Source organism: Microcaecilia unicolor, chromosome 1 (genome assembly GCF_901765095.1).
Source record: "Microcaecilia unicolor chromosome 1, aMicUni1.1, whole genome shotgun sequence".
In the NCBI taxonomy this organism is placed as follows: Eukaryota; Metazoa; Chordata; class Amphibia; order Gymnophiona; family Siphonopidae; genus Microcaecilia; species Microcaecilia unicolor.
This window is the reverse complement of record NC_044031.1, coordinates 305,916,978-305,930,882: the sequence shown is the minus strand read 5'-3', so window position 1 is coordinate 305,930,882 and position 13,905 is coordinate 305,916,978. Positions and strand designations below refer to the sequence as shown.

The 13,905-nt window shown below is 46.7% G+C and overlaps 1 protein-coding gene across 3 annotated transcripts in view; it reads right to left on the bottom strand.

Annotated features, from left to right (window-relative positions):
• GGA1 (golgi associated, gamma adaptin ear containing, ARF binding protein 1) overlaps positions 1-13,905 on the bottom strand; it is a 145,981-nt gene that overhangs the window by 16,111 nt on the left and 115,965 nt on the right. For all 3 annotated transcript variants that reach the window (XM_030207875.1, XM_030207865.1, XM_030207884.1), the window contains 2 exons: positions 11,704-11,993; positions 10,257-10,426 (listed from right to left, as the gene is read on the bottom strand). In XM_030207875.1, coding sequence (XP_030063735.1) covers positions 10,257-10,426; positions 11,704-11,993 — 460 coding nt within the window. The remainder of the gene's footprint in view (positions 1-10,256; positions 10,427-11,703; positions 11,994-13,905) is intronic.

Here is a 13,905-nt window from a genome sequence, read left to right as displayed (position 1 = left end):
AGAGTCTTACATACTTAGGAGTACAGGTGGCTATGAAGACGGCGGCCTTCTACAACCTAAATTTCACAAGACTGAAAAGATGGGCAGTATTACCACTCACGCTGCACGGAAGAGTACAGCTCTTTCAGATGGCAGAATTCCCCAGATGGCTTTACATACTACAAGTATTGCCACTGCGCCTGAGTAATAAAGATCTCAGGTGTTTGTATAGGCATTTACAGCAGTTTGTTTGGGGAGGGAAAAAGCCCAAATTACTAATGGAATTGCTAATAGGCTCTTGGAAAAGGGGAGGCATAGGGCTCCCAGATATTAAAAAGTAAAACCAAGCATGCTTGTTGCGACATTTGGGAGACTGGTTGTTAGAAAGACAGGATTTTACACCGAGGAAGTTGGAACAGGCCTTTTTTGCACCATTTCACTTACATTACTTACTTCATGGCCCGAGGAGTGCGATACCAAACAGATTCAAAGGTAGTTTGTTATTGAGTCCAATGAGAGCAGTGTGGAGAGATCTGACTAAATACTGGGGAGTGGAAGCAGATACCTCGGATCTTTTGCCATTGCAAGGTAATCCAACATTCTCACCTGGTTCAGATAACAAAGCATTTCGCAGATGGGCCCTTATGGAAATAACGAGAATAGAACATGTAATGGGGACAAGAGGAGGATTATTAAATTTAGGTGCGTTGGGGGTAGGTATAGACAGTAACCATGAATTCGCATATCAGCAATTAGTTCATTACATTCGATCCCTAAATATGGAAAAGCTGAATAGCGGACATGGGAGGAAAGTTCGGGAATTTTTTACGGCAGTCCAGGGGGAACGACTTACAATATCAGGCTTACACAAAAGATTATGGGTGTTAAATTCACAGAAAAATACGGCAGTTATTACGACCAGATGGGCGCGGGAGATGCAGAAACCAAATTTAGTTCTAGACTACGTAAAGTTAGTCTCACGCATACCTGAGATTTCAGTACAAGCGAATCTGAGGGAATGTCAATTTCGAATACTGCACAGAGCTTATATGACCAAATCACAGATATTTAAGATGGGAGGTGTGTTAGACCCACTGTGTGTCAAGTGCCAGCAAAGAGAAGGCACATTATATCATAGTCTTTGGGATTGCCCTGCCATACAAAGATATTGGAAAATGGTAATACAGTATATGGAAAGCTTACTTAAAACCCAGATTAATTTCACTCCAATGGGGATTATATTTGATAAATACGAACTTTTTGTCCTCCAAAGGGGAGGCCAGAAACAATTGGTCCGTAAAGCCTGCCTGATGGGAAAAAAGCTGATCATGAATAGATGGTTGAGAGTGGACCCACCAGATTTTTGGAATTGGAGGAACAGATTTCACGATTTATTGCTGCATGAACGCAGGGCGGTGGGACTCTCCCAGAAGAAAAGAATACGTTTTTTGGAGATCTGGAGACCTTACATTCAAGCCTTAACCTCACGTGCGCGGTTCAGTATTAAAAGGTTTATAGGGTTTTTTTTTTTTTTGTGTGTGTCCTTTCTTCTCCTCTAGTTTTGGAGGTTATGTTAAGAACAAGTAGGCCATAGAGGCCAAGAGGGATAAATCCGGAATCCATGCACAGAAGTGGTGGAATGGCAGGTGATAAGAAAAAAAAACCTCTCACCTGATCATGAATATCAGTCTAAGGGGTGGAGGCCTCGGCCGGATATGGGCGGAGGCTGCTGGTACCGTGGTATAGACCACATCGGAAGGCATGGCTACCTTGGCGAGACTGACCACACAATGTCAGCTTAAGTAATGGTTGAGAGATAAGGATAAATGGTTGATCCAGAGTTAAAAATGTCTAAATATTAGATTAGTGTAACAGTTTGTTCTAAGTTGTTAAAGCGAATGCTACATACCTGTAGAAGGTATTCTCCGAGGACAGCAGGCTGATTGTTCTCACTGATGGGTGACGTCCACGGCAGCCCCCTCCAACTGGCATCTTCACTAGCAAAGCCCTTTGCTATCCCTCGCGCGCCCATGTGCACCGCGCATGCGCGACCGTCTTCCTGCCCGAACCGGCTCGTGTTCGTCAGTCCCGTATATAGCAAAACAAAGACAAGGGAAGACACAACTCCAAAGGGGAGGCGGGCGGGTTTGTGAGAACAATCAGCCTGCTGTCCTCGGAGAATACCTTCTACAGGTATGTAGCATTCGCTTTCTCCGAGGACAAGCAGGCTGCTTGTTCTCACTGATGGGGTATCCCTAGCCCCCAGGCTCACTCAAAACAACAAACATGGTCAATTGGGCCTCGCAACGGCGAGGACATAACTGAGATTGACCTAACAACTTATCCAACTAACTGAGAGTGTAGCCTGGAACAGAATAAACATGGGCCTAGGGGGGTGGAGTTGGATTCTAAACCCCGAACAGATTCTGAAGCACTGACTGCCCGAACCGACTGTCGCGTCGGGTATCCTACTGCAGGCAGTAATGAGATGTGAATGTGTGGACAGATGACCACGTCGCAGCCTTGCAAATCTCTTCAATAGTGGCTGACTTCAAGTTGGCCACTGACGCTGCCATGGCTCTAACACTATGAGCCGTGACATGACCCTCAAGAGCCAGCCCAGCCTGGGCGTAAGTGAAGGAATGCAATCTGCTAGCCAATTGGAAATGGTGCGTTTCCCCACAACCACTCCCCTCCTGTTGGGATCAAAAGAAACAAACAATTGGGCGGACTGTCTGTTGGGCTGTGTCTGCTCCAGATAGAAGGCCAATGCTCTTTTGCAGTCCATTGTGTGCAGCTGACGTTCAGCAGGGCAGGAATGCGGACGGGGAAAGAATGTTGGCAAGACAATTGACTGGTTCAGATGGAACTCCGACACTACCTTCGGCAAGAACTTAGGGTGAGTGCGGAGGATATTATGATGAAATCTGGTGTAAGGGGCCTGGGCTACCAGGGCCTGAAGCTCACTGACTCTACGAGCTGAAGTAACTGCCACCAAGAAAATGACCTTCCAGGTCAAGTACTTCAGATGGTAGGAGTTCAGTGGCTCAAAAGGAGGTTTCATCAGCTGGGTGAGAACGACATTGAGATCCCATGACACTGTAGGAGGTTTGACGGGGGGCTTTGACAAAAGCAAACCTCTCATGAAGCAAACAACTAAAGGCTGTCCTGAGATTGGCTTACCTTCCACACGGTAATGGTATGCACTGATTGCGCTAAGGTGAACCCTTAACAGAGTTGGTCTTGAGACCAGACTCAGACAAGTGTAGAAGGTATTCAAGCAGGGTCTGTGTAGGACAAGAGCGAGGATCTAAGGCCTTGCTGTCACACCAGACGGCAAATCTCCTCCATAAAAAGAAGTAACTCCTCTTAGTGGAATCTTTTCTGGAAGCAAGCACGACACGGGAGACACCCTCCAACAGACCCAAAGAGGCAAAGTCTACGCTCTCAACATCCAGGTCGTGAGAGCCAGAGACTGGAGGTTGGGATGCAGAAGCGCCCCTTCGTCCTGTGTGATGAGGGTCGGAAAACACTCCAATCTCCACAGTTCTTCGGAGGGCAACTCCAGAAGGAGAGGGAACCAGATCTGACGCAGTCAAAAAGGAGCAATCAGAATCATGGTGCCTCTGTCTTGCTTGAGTTTCAACAAAGTCTTCCCCACCAGAGGTATGGGCGGATAAGCATACAGCAGGCCTTCCCCCCAATCCAGGAGGAAGGCATCCGATGCCAGTCGGCCGTGGGCCTGAAGTCTGGAATAGAACTGAGGGACCTTGTGGTTGGCTCGAGATGCAAAGAGATCTACCAAGGGGGTGTCCCACACCTGGAAGATCCGACGCACTACTCCGGAGTTCAGCGACCACTCGTGAGGTTGCATAATCCTGCTCAACCTGTCGGCCAGACTGTTGTTTACGCCTGCCAGATATGTGGCTTGGAGCAACATGCCGTAACGGCGAGCCCACAGCCACATGCTGATGGCTTCCTGACACAGGGGGCGAGATCCGGTGCCCCCCTGCTTGTTGATGTAATACATGGCAACCTGGTTGTCTGTCTGAATTTGGATAGTTTGGTGGGACAGCCGATCTCTGAAAGCCTTCAGAGCGTTCCAGACCGCTCGTAACTCCAGGAGATTGATCTGTAGACCTTGTTCCTGGAGGGACCAGCTTCCCTGGGTGTGAAGCCCATCGACATGAGCTCCCCACCCCAGGAGAGACGCATCCGTAGTCAGCACTTTTTGCGGCTGAGGAATTTGGAAAGGGCGTCCTAGAGTCAAATTGGACCAAATCGTCCACCAGTGCAGGGATTCGAGAAAACTCGTGGACAGGTGGATCACGTCCTCTAGATCCCCAGCAGCCTGAAACCACTGGGAAGCTAGGGTCCATTGAGCAGATCGCATGTGAAGACGAGCCATGGGAGTCACATGAACTGTGGAGGCCATGTGGCCAAGCAATCTCAACATCTGCCGAGCTGTGATCTGCTGGGACGCTCGTACCCGGGAGACGTGGGACAGCAGTTTGTTGGCCCTTGTCTCCGGAAGATAGGCACGAGCCGTCCGAGAATCCAGCAAAGCTCCTATGAATTCGAGTCTCTGTACTGGGAGAAGATGGGACTTTGGGTAATTTATCACAAACCCCAGTAGCTCCAGGAGTCGAATAGTCATCTGCATGGACTGTAGAGCTCCTGCCTCGGATGTGTTCTTCACCAGCCAATCGTCGAGATAAGGGAACACGTGCACTCCCAGCCTGCGAAGCGCTGCTGCTACTACATCCAGGCACTTCGTGAACACTCTGGGCACAGAGGCGAGTCCAAAGGGTAGCACACAGTACTGGAAGTGACATGTGCCCAGACGAAATCGCAGATACTGCCTGTGAGCTGGCAATATCGGGATGTGCGTGTAGGCGTCCTTCAAGTCCAGAGAGCATAGCCAATCGTTTTCCTGAATCATGGGAAGAAGGGTGCCCAGGGAAAGCATCCTGAACTTTTCCTTGACCAGATATTTGTTCAGGGCCCTTAGGTCTAGGATGAGACGCATTCCCCCTGTTTTCTTTTGCACAAGGAAGTACCTGGAATAGAATCCCAGCCCTTCTTGCCCGGATGACACGGGCTTGACCGCATTGGTGCTGAGAAGGGCGGAGAGTTCCTCTGCAAGTACCTGCTTGTGCTGGAAGCTGTAGGACTGAGCTCCCGGTGGGCAATATGGAGGCTTCGAGGCCAAATTGAGGATGTACCCTTGTCGGACTATTTGAAGAACCCAACGGTCGGAGGTTACAAGAGGCCACCTTTGGTGAAAAACTTTCAACCTCCCCCTGACCGGCAGATCGCCCGGCACGGACACGTTGATGTCGGCTATGCTCTGCTGGAGCCAGTCAAAAGCTCGCCCCCTGCTTTTGCTGGGGAGCCGTGGGGCCTTGCTGAGGCGCACGCTGCTGACGAGAGCGCGCGCGCTGGGGCTTAGCCTGGGCCGCAGGCTGGCGAGAGGGAGGATTGTACCTACGCTTACCAGAAGAGTGGGGGAACAGCCCTCTGTCCCCCATAAAAACGTCTACCTGATGAGGTAGATGCTGAAGGCTGCCGGCGGGAGAATTTGTCGAAAGCATTATCCCGCTGGTGGAGCTGTTCTACCACCTGTTCGACCTTTTCTCCAAAAATGTTGTCCGCTCGGCAAGGGGAGTCCACAATCCGCTGCTGGATCCTATTTTCCAGGTCGGAGGCACGCAGCCATGAGAGTCTGCGCATCACCACACCTTGAGCAGCGGCCCTGGACGCAACATCAAAGGTATCATATACCCCTCTGGCCAGGAATTTTCTGCACGCCTTCAGCTGCCTGACCACCTCCTGAAACGGCTTGGCTTGCTCAGGAGGGAGCTTGTCCACCAAGCCCGCCAACTGCCTCACATTGTTCCGCATATGGATGCTCGTGTAGAGCTGGTAGGACTGAATCTTGGCCACGAGCATAGAGGAATGATAGGTCTTCCTCCCAAAGGAGTCTAAGGTTCTGGAGTCTTTGCCCGGGGGCGCCGAAGCATGCTCTCTAGAACTCTTAGCCTTCTTTAGGGCCAGATCCACCACACCAGAGTCGTGAGACAACTGAGTGCGCATCAGCTCTGGGTCCCCATGGATCCGATACTGGGATTCGATCTTCTTGGGAATGTGGGGATTAGTTAGTGGCTTGGTCCAGTTCGCCAGCAATGTCTTTTTTAGGACATGATGCATGGGTACTGTGGACGCTTCCTTAGGTGGAGAAGGATAGTCCAAGAGCTCAAACATTTCAGCCCTGGGCTCATCCTCCACAACCACCGGGAAGGGGATGGCCGTAGACATCTCCCGGACAAAGGCCGCGAAAGACAGACTCTCGGGAGGAGAAAGCTGCCTTTCAGGGGAGGGAGTAGGATCAGAAGGAAGGCCATCAGACTCCTCGTCAGAGAAATATCTGATGTCCTCCTCCTCCTCCCACGAGGCCTCACCATCGGTATCAGACACAAATTCACGAACCTGTGTCTGAAGCCGTGCCTGACTCGACTCCGTGGAAACACGGCCACGGTAGGAGCTATTTAACATATTTATTAATCATCTGGAAATCAGAACAATGGAGGCGATTAAATTTGCAGATTACACAAAACTATTCAGAGTTGTTAGAACTCATGCGGATTGTGAAAAATTGCAGGAAGACCGTAGGAAGTTGAAAGACTGGGCATGCAAATGGCAGATTAAATTTAATGTGGACAAATGCTAAGTGATGCACATTGAGAAGAATAACCCAAATCATAGTTACTTGATGCTACGAACCACCTCAGGAGTCAGCCCCCTAGAAAAATATCTAGGTGTCATCATAGACAATATGCTGAAATGTTCTGTCCAGTGTGTGGCAGCAACCAAAAAGGCAAACAAGATGATAGGAATTATTAGGAAAAGGACAGAAAATAAGACAAAAAATATTATAATCTGGGGAGGAAGTGATGTCACCAAACTGAATGGCAGCTTGAGTAAGGAGCTCCTGAACTTTTGCTAATTATTAGCTTCCTCTGCAGTCCTCCTTGAGAGCAAAATAGCGATATCTCAAAGTTTTAAGCAGTGGGAGATTGGAATCAGTGTTGGTGATGGCATTACCCTGCTCTAAGGTGGTAGATTTACACGCTTATACATATCAGCAAAGGGCCGCAGCCCTGGGCATGGACAGCAAGGATCCCTGCGGAAATGTGGCAGAGGTGCAGCAAACACCAGTAGGAGAGCCCCTGCTTGCAGATTCCATGCCAATATCATCATCTCAACAGGATTCTATAGTGACAATATGCTGCTAGATTCAAGAAATCAAAGCGGATCTGAAAGCTGCACCAGGAACGTGTGGTATTGGGCATGCATCATCAGGGGTCAGACCTCTAAAACATAATATTTCTTTTTGCTTTACAGCCACTATAACATACCCCCCACACTCTATATCGAAATACACCATATCGTCTTCTATGATGGAGCAAAACACGCGTTCAGAGTTGGTGTGAAAGAGGTTCCTGGTTCGGAGTTGGCGTGAAACAAGCTCCAGTGATTTGGTGGCTGTAAATTACTGTTTCAAGGACAGAATTTTGCAGTTTGTGGTGGATCACCCCCCCCCCCCCCCTTGGAAGTGTGGAAATATGGAGAAACATATTTCCACACACAACCCGACATATTGGATTAACAACATGTTAAATTGTGGCTGGAGGATCTAAAGCCACGAAGCTTATGAACAATATCGGAATATTGGATCAACTATATTTATATTTAAGGATGTGTTTTACGAAGATCACAATATGCTAGCAGTGAGTTTAGTTCCAAGGTGCGTAGAAGAGGGTTCAGTTCCGTGGTGTATGGTGGATTTTTGAAATGCATGGGATGAATGATTTTCGATATGTTGTGGAATGTAGCATGTGCGAGTGAGATGTGTGTAATGTTGTTTTGAAAAATCAGCACTATAATATTTTCCAGGTAGTAAGATATTTTAATATATTTTCTAATGCAGAATAAATATTTGAGGATTATGTATAGTTGTGAATACATTGTACATGTTTGTATGTTACAACTATATTGGAATTAATGTTTCTCCAGTGTGGATTTATCAATAGAAATCAAACAAAATAAAACATGGAAAAGAAAATAAGATGATACCTTTTTTATTGGACATAACTTAATACATTTCTTGATTAGGTATCATCTTATTTTCTTTTCCATGTTTTATTTTGTTTGATTTCTATTGATAACCTTAACAGTGGACTAACACGGCTACCACACTCCAGTGTGGATGTATGCAAATTCATTGGGAATATCCTGAAGACTAGATTGGCCAGGTGTATCCCGAGGACTAGGTTGAGAACCCTTGCATTACAGTAATCTAGTTGCAACATGAACACCTGGGTCACAGTGGACAAATCATCCTTAATTTTCATTAACAGGAACTTGTTAAAGCCAAAACTTGTGGTTCCATCGTTAATGCCTCATCAGTCCAAATCTCTGATCTTTCACTTTCAGACCAGGGAATAAACCTCATTCAACTCCATCTCATTCTTCGCTGGAACTAAAGGGAATTTGTCCCCTATTTTATATCCTCTACAGATTACTTTAATGCATATATTGCAGGGGCCATTCACTGTAGCTTCTTCCAGAACCCTAGGTGTCTTTCCAGCACTAGGTGTCACCAATGAGCAATGGCTAAGACTGCCAGGAGCTGTGAAAGCTGCCTCCAGCTGAACCCTCCACTCCCTCCTCCCCCACCAAAAAAAACAACCCAGTTCTGAGCTAAGGATCAATAAGAGAGCTGCACAGGGACAGAAATTTCACCCATCCCCAATTATCTAACCCATATCCACCTGTACCAGCTAAGATCCATTCCATCCCCGCAATTAATCTCCTCCATCCCCAACTGTACCCCCAGGAGCTGACACTATTATTTACTTGCTTGCAGCCCCCTGTTTCCTCCCAACCTCAACAGCCTCCCATGGTTTTTGGATGGTATTCACTATTCAACCAACAAGCAACAAAGCCCGTTTTGTGAAAAATGAAACGGGCCCTAGGAAGGCTCTCGTCTAAGCGATCTCTCTCACCTGTCCTCCCCTCCATGTCCAGTGATTCTTCCCTCCATGTCCAGTGATTCTCCTCTACCCTCCCCTCCCATTCAATCCATGCCCAGCGATTCTCCTCTGCCCTCCCTTCCATGTCCAGCGATTCTCCTCTGCCCTGCCCTCCCCTCTGTGTCCCGTGATTCTGGCCTCCCCTCCATGTCCAGTGATTCTCCTCTGCCCTGCCCTCCGTGTCCCGTGATTCTCCCCTCGCCTCCCATCCCCTCCATGTCCAGTGATTCTCCTCTGCCCTGCCCTCCGTGTCCCGTGATTCTCCCCTCGCCTCCCATCCCCTCCATGTCCAGTGATTCTCCTCTGCCCTGCCCTCCCATCCATGTCCCGCGATTCTACCCCTCCCCTCCATGGCCACTGACTCTGTCCTTCCTGCCTTTAAGCCGTTCATCTTACCTCAGGTCGCAGCGGCGGCAGGGTGGGCTCGCGTCGTCTCCAGCCTTCCCTCTCAGTGTCCCGCCCTCCTCTGACATCATTTCATCTTTCCGCGAGGGCGGAACACAGAGGGAAGGGAATGCTGGAAAAGAGCTGACGTAAGCTCATTTGCATACGGCCACTAACCCAGCCAGCCAGCCATCCAGGGATGCAGATGGACAAATTATTATATAGAGAGATGAGTGTTCCAATCCTCAATCTGGTGATACAGCTGCCTCTCTGTACATTCCAAGCTTCATTCTGGAATCACCAGAGATTTTGAGTACACTCCCGCAGCAACTTCCTCCATACCCAAAGGAATCCCATGGAATTCCCGTACTCCCCATTCCAGTGTAGCTCTCTAAATCAAACTCAGGTCCCTCCACATGGCGGTACACAGTGTTGTCACTGAGCCACTAAATTAGTTCAAATTAGAGTGAAGCCACCTGTTTGCTTACAGACATACAAACATTTGTTCTTAACGCTTCTCCAAATCACCATAGAAAAGCTGACCTTGCAATACACATACACTAAGGTAAAAGGGGGAAAAAAACAAAATACAAACCCTCCCTTATATATAAATCAGCAAAGAAAATGGGGAGAAAGGTAAAAAGTCTTTATAGCATGTCACTTCAAAAATATATAGAAAGCACAATGGCATCAGACATAAATAAGAATGAGCTATACGACTCTTATAGCGCGCAGCTATTCTAGGGCACAGCTTATGTTATAACATCAATCATTTGCATTACACATGGCATGTCATACCTTGGGCACAGCAGATTGGAAGATTATATTCTTCACAGGCTGTGGTGCTGTGCTAATCATAGAGATTACCACCACCAAAACGTCAGGCCTGCCTGGTGGAGAGTCATGGGCAAAATGGAACAGGACTCTGAAGCTGTTCTGGTCATAGACGGTCACTGGGAGAATGCTGCCTAAAAAACAAGGGGGGGGGGGGGGGGAGAGCAAAAGTTATATTAATACAGATTTCTAGTTAGAAGCTCAAGATCTGATTTTCACCAAGCTCTGGGTTCAGCAGGCATCCAGGGCCCACTGACTGATCCTTATTTTTGTATAACCTTTTTTTAAAGACTGTTGTCTGTCATGTATCATCTTCGTGTATCCTTTCTGCTTTCTTTGTAATGTCTAGTAATAATTCTTATACATGTTACTTCTCAGCATATTTACTGCAATAAGGAGGAATTTTCCCCAATGTGGCCTTGTGGTGTGATGGCAAATTTGTCCCGAGTGTGTAGCTTGTGTTTATCATGATTGCCTTGTTTTTCTTGGCTTTATTAATGTAAATCACCCTGCTGTTTCAAAATGAAAGCAGATCAAGTCAAACTAAACTAAGCTGGACATCAAATACCAGAAGAGCAGCAGTGTAGGAAGAAGGACTATGTCAATGTGGCTGGATTATGTTAGTGACAACCCTAACTACAGATGGAAGTAGAAAAGCCACAGTACCAAGCCATGGGACCTGGAGACTAGAGAATGACACATGGACAAAGTTTACCCCTATCACTGTAACAGTACAAAATCTCATTCATACAAAAAGTGAGCAATAAAGCTACAGTTCCACAATGTGCAAGAGGGGATGGAGTTTGAGATTGCGGGGAAAAGAACATAAGAACATAAGCATTGCCAAAGGTCCATCAAGCCCAGTATGCTGTTTCCAGTAGTGGTCAATCCAGGTCATAAGTACCTAGCAAGATCCCAGAACAGCAAAACAGATTTTATGCTGCTTATCTTAGAACATGCAGTGGATTTTCCCAAGTCCATCTTAATAATGGCTTATGGACTTTTAAGAAATTATCCAAACCTTTTTTAAACCCTGCTAAACTAACTGCTTTTACCACATTATCTGGCAACAAATTCCAGAGTTTAACTACTCGCTGAGTGAAGAAATATTTTCTCCGATTCGCTTTATCCCTGTGTCATTCTCTACTGGAGACCCAAGTTCTAATCACAGTATCAGCAACTAATCATGCAGCTTTGAGACATCTAACCATAAGTGCTCAATTTCAGAGTTTGAATCCCTAAGGAAAGGGCCTTAGAACAAGTCGGTTTACCTTATATTGCACAATGTAGTACATCATCCTCAACAAGGACCCTGGAATCATCCAAGTACAACTGTGACTTATAAAAAGGAGCCCAATACTCACAAAAATGGCACTGCAACTCCACCACACCAAAAACAATGATCACTTACTGGGCTTAATGGATTCCAATGGTACAGTGATGTTTGCCAGTGAGAGCTCCTGCTGCGAATCAGAAACTGCTCCAAGATCCATTGTGGGCAAGGCTATGCCAGACTGTCCTCCAGACTCCATTTTTGAGACTGAAGCTGTGCCCATGGAAAGGGAGTGGGTTAAAGGAGAAACAGGTTGCTCCAGGGAGGACGAGGTCAGGCTCGAGGAGTGGCTAATGCCAGGCTGTGTATTACTCGAGACAGTCTTGCTTTGAAGGTCTCGCAACGTGAGTCTAGGCTGCTGTTTCTCCCTGTGAGACACAAGACAGTACTAAGAAAAATAGGGAGCAAAGTCAGGCCCAGCTGACAGGCTGTACCCACAGACAGTTCATTAGGGTTACCCTCTGAAATCTGCAGCATACTTCATTGACAAAGACAAAAAAAATCAAAACAGAATTCTCAAAGGTGAAACAGAATAGTAGCACATTTTTACTAAGTTGTCTTTAGCAAACCGTCTTTGGCATGGTAGCTTGGCAGCTAGAATTGGGACATTGTCCAGTAGCGACTGGTCTTAACTGGCCAGCTGCTATGAAACTTCTCTGTAAAACTGCTTCTCCTTATGTAGCTAAACCACAAACGAATGTTGAAGAACTATAAAGACTGGCTGCAAATAATTACGGGTGGTAGTTCTTGTAAACATACAGTCCATGGTCTGTATATGTGGGTTAATCTAGAAAAACAGGCTGGTCAGAGTCCTCATGTTCCCCCCTCCCCAGACAAGTCCTGAATATTTGATGTGAATAGGATACCAAACAAAAACCATTAAGGATATGCAAACAGCAATTTAACAAGTTTTCTCTTTCACAAAATAGGCAAAAATTATAAAGTATTATGAGGTACTATATCAATCAGGCTGATCCACTGGCAGATAACGCTGCCATCTCTAAATCCAATACAATAACACTTCACACAGTTGAGAATGGCAGTTGGACATTTCTACTACAAGTTGGAAATTACACTTATTTGTGTAATTAATCCTGCTGTCTATGAATAACACAAAAAAAGTGACACAAAAAAGTGACACGTCGACGACGACGCCCTCGGTACCGATGTCAACGTCGAAGGACTGGACTGATCAGCAAAAAGTCTTTCACATTGAGCCTCTCGAGACACTTGGGTCCGTTTTTTCATTAAAGAGCACAGCTTACAAGCAGCTGGCAAATGTTCGGGCCTAAGGCACTGGAGACACCACGCGTGGGGGTCGGTACCCGAGATGGTCCAGTTGCAACGAGTACAACACTTGAAGCCGCTGGGCATCCTTGATGACATGGATGGAAAACCGGCGGCTGCGAAACTAAAGGACTCGATCGAGCCAAATAAAAAGGCACAAAAAAGAAAAAGACGACCTGGCCGAGCAGCCTAAAAGGCGGCTGCGACGAAAAAAGGAGGGAAAGAAGTGACAAAAACTAAGATAATAAGGGAAAAAAAAAAACCTAACCTTTTTAAATATTTGTAAAAAGCTACTAAGAGAAGGAAAAAAGAGGAAGCGATACACGCTAAATAAAGTCTCCTGAGCCAAAAAACTGAGCGCAGTGAAAAAACATGTCACTCAATGATCGTGGACAAAAAGAAACTGAGTAGGGCACGCTTGCGTCGCGGGAAGGAAGCCGTTCACACATGCGCGGTGTGTTCGGCCCGCGCAGCGGAGCGTTCTGGAGAGTTCTTTGTTTTGCTGAACAAAATTTTGCCGGTCTCCTGGACTGTCGCGGACGACGACCCAATCGTGAGAACAAGCAGCCTGCTTGTCCTCGGAGAACTCATATTACCCTGAAAAAATAACCTCCTGAGATAAATTTAAAAATACAAAAAGTGCATGTTTTGTTTCAATCTTTTTCCTCCCAAATCCCTGCCCCCCCCCCCCCCCAACATAAGGGTAGTGTAAATTATCTGAACATTTAGAATATAAGCAACTATCCAGTGTATAAAATACTAATCTTCCATGAGGTATATATAGCACCTATTATTATGTGATATATGCAGGCATTCCCAGAGACAGGATTAGCATTTATGCATGCATTTTATAATACATGCACAAAGTACTCCTGCCTCAGGAGCTTTATAAAAGGTGCAACAATGCACCTATTTGCCTAGGTGTCCTATTATAAAAATTACACTTAGTGGGAGGGAGGGATGGGTCTGGATAAGACCCCAGAACCTGGATGG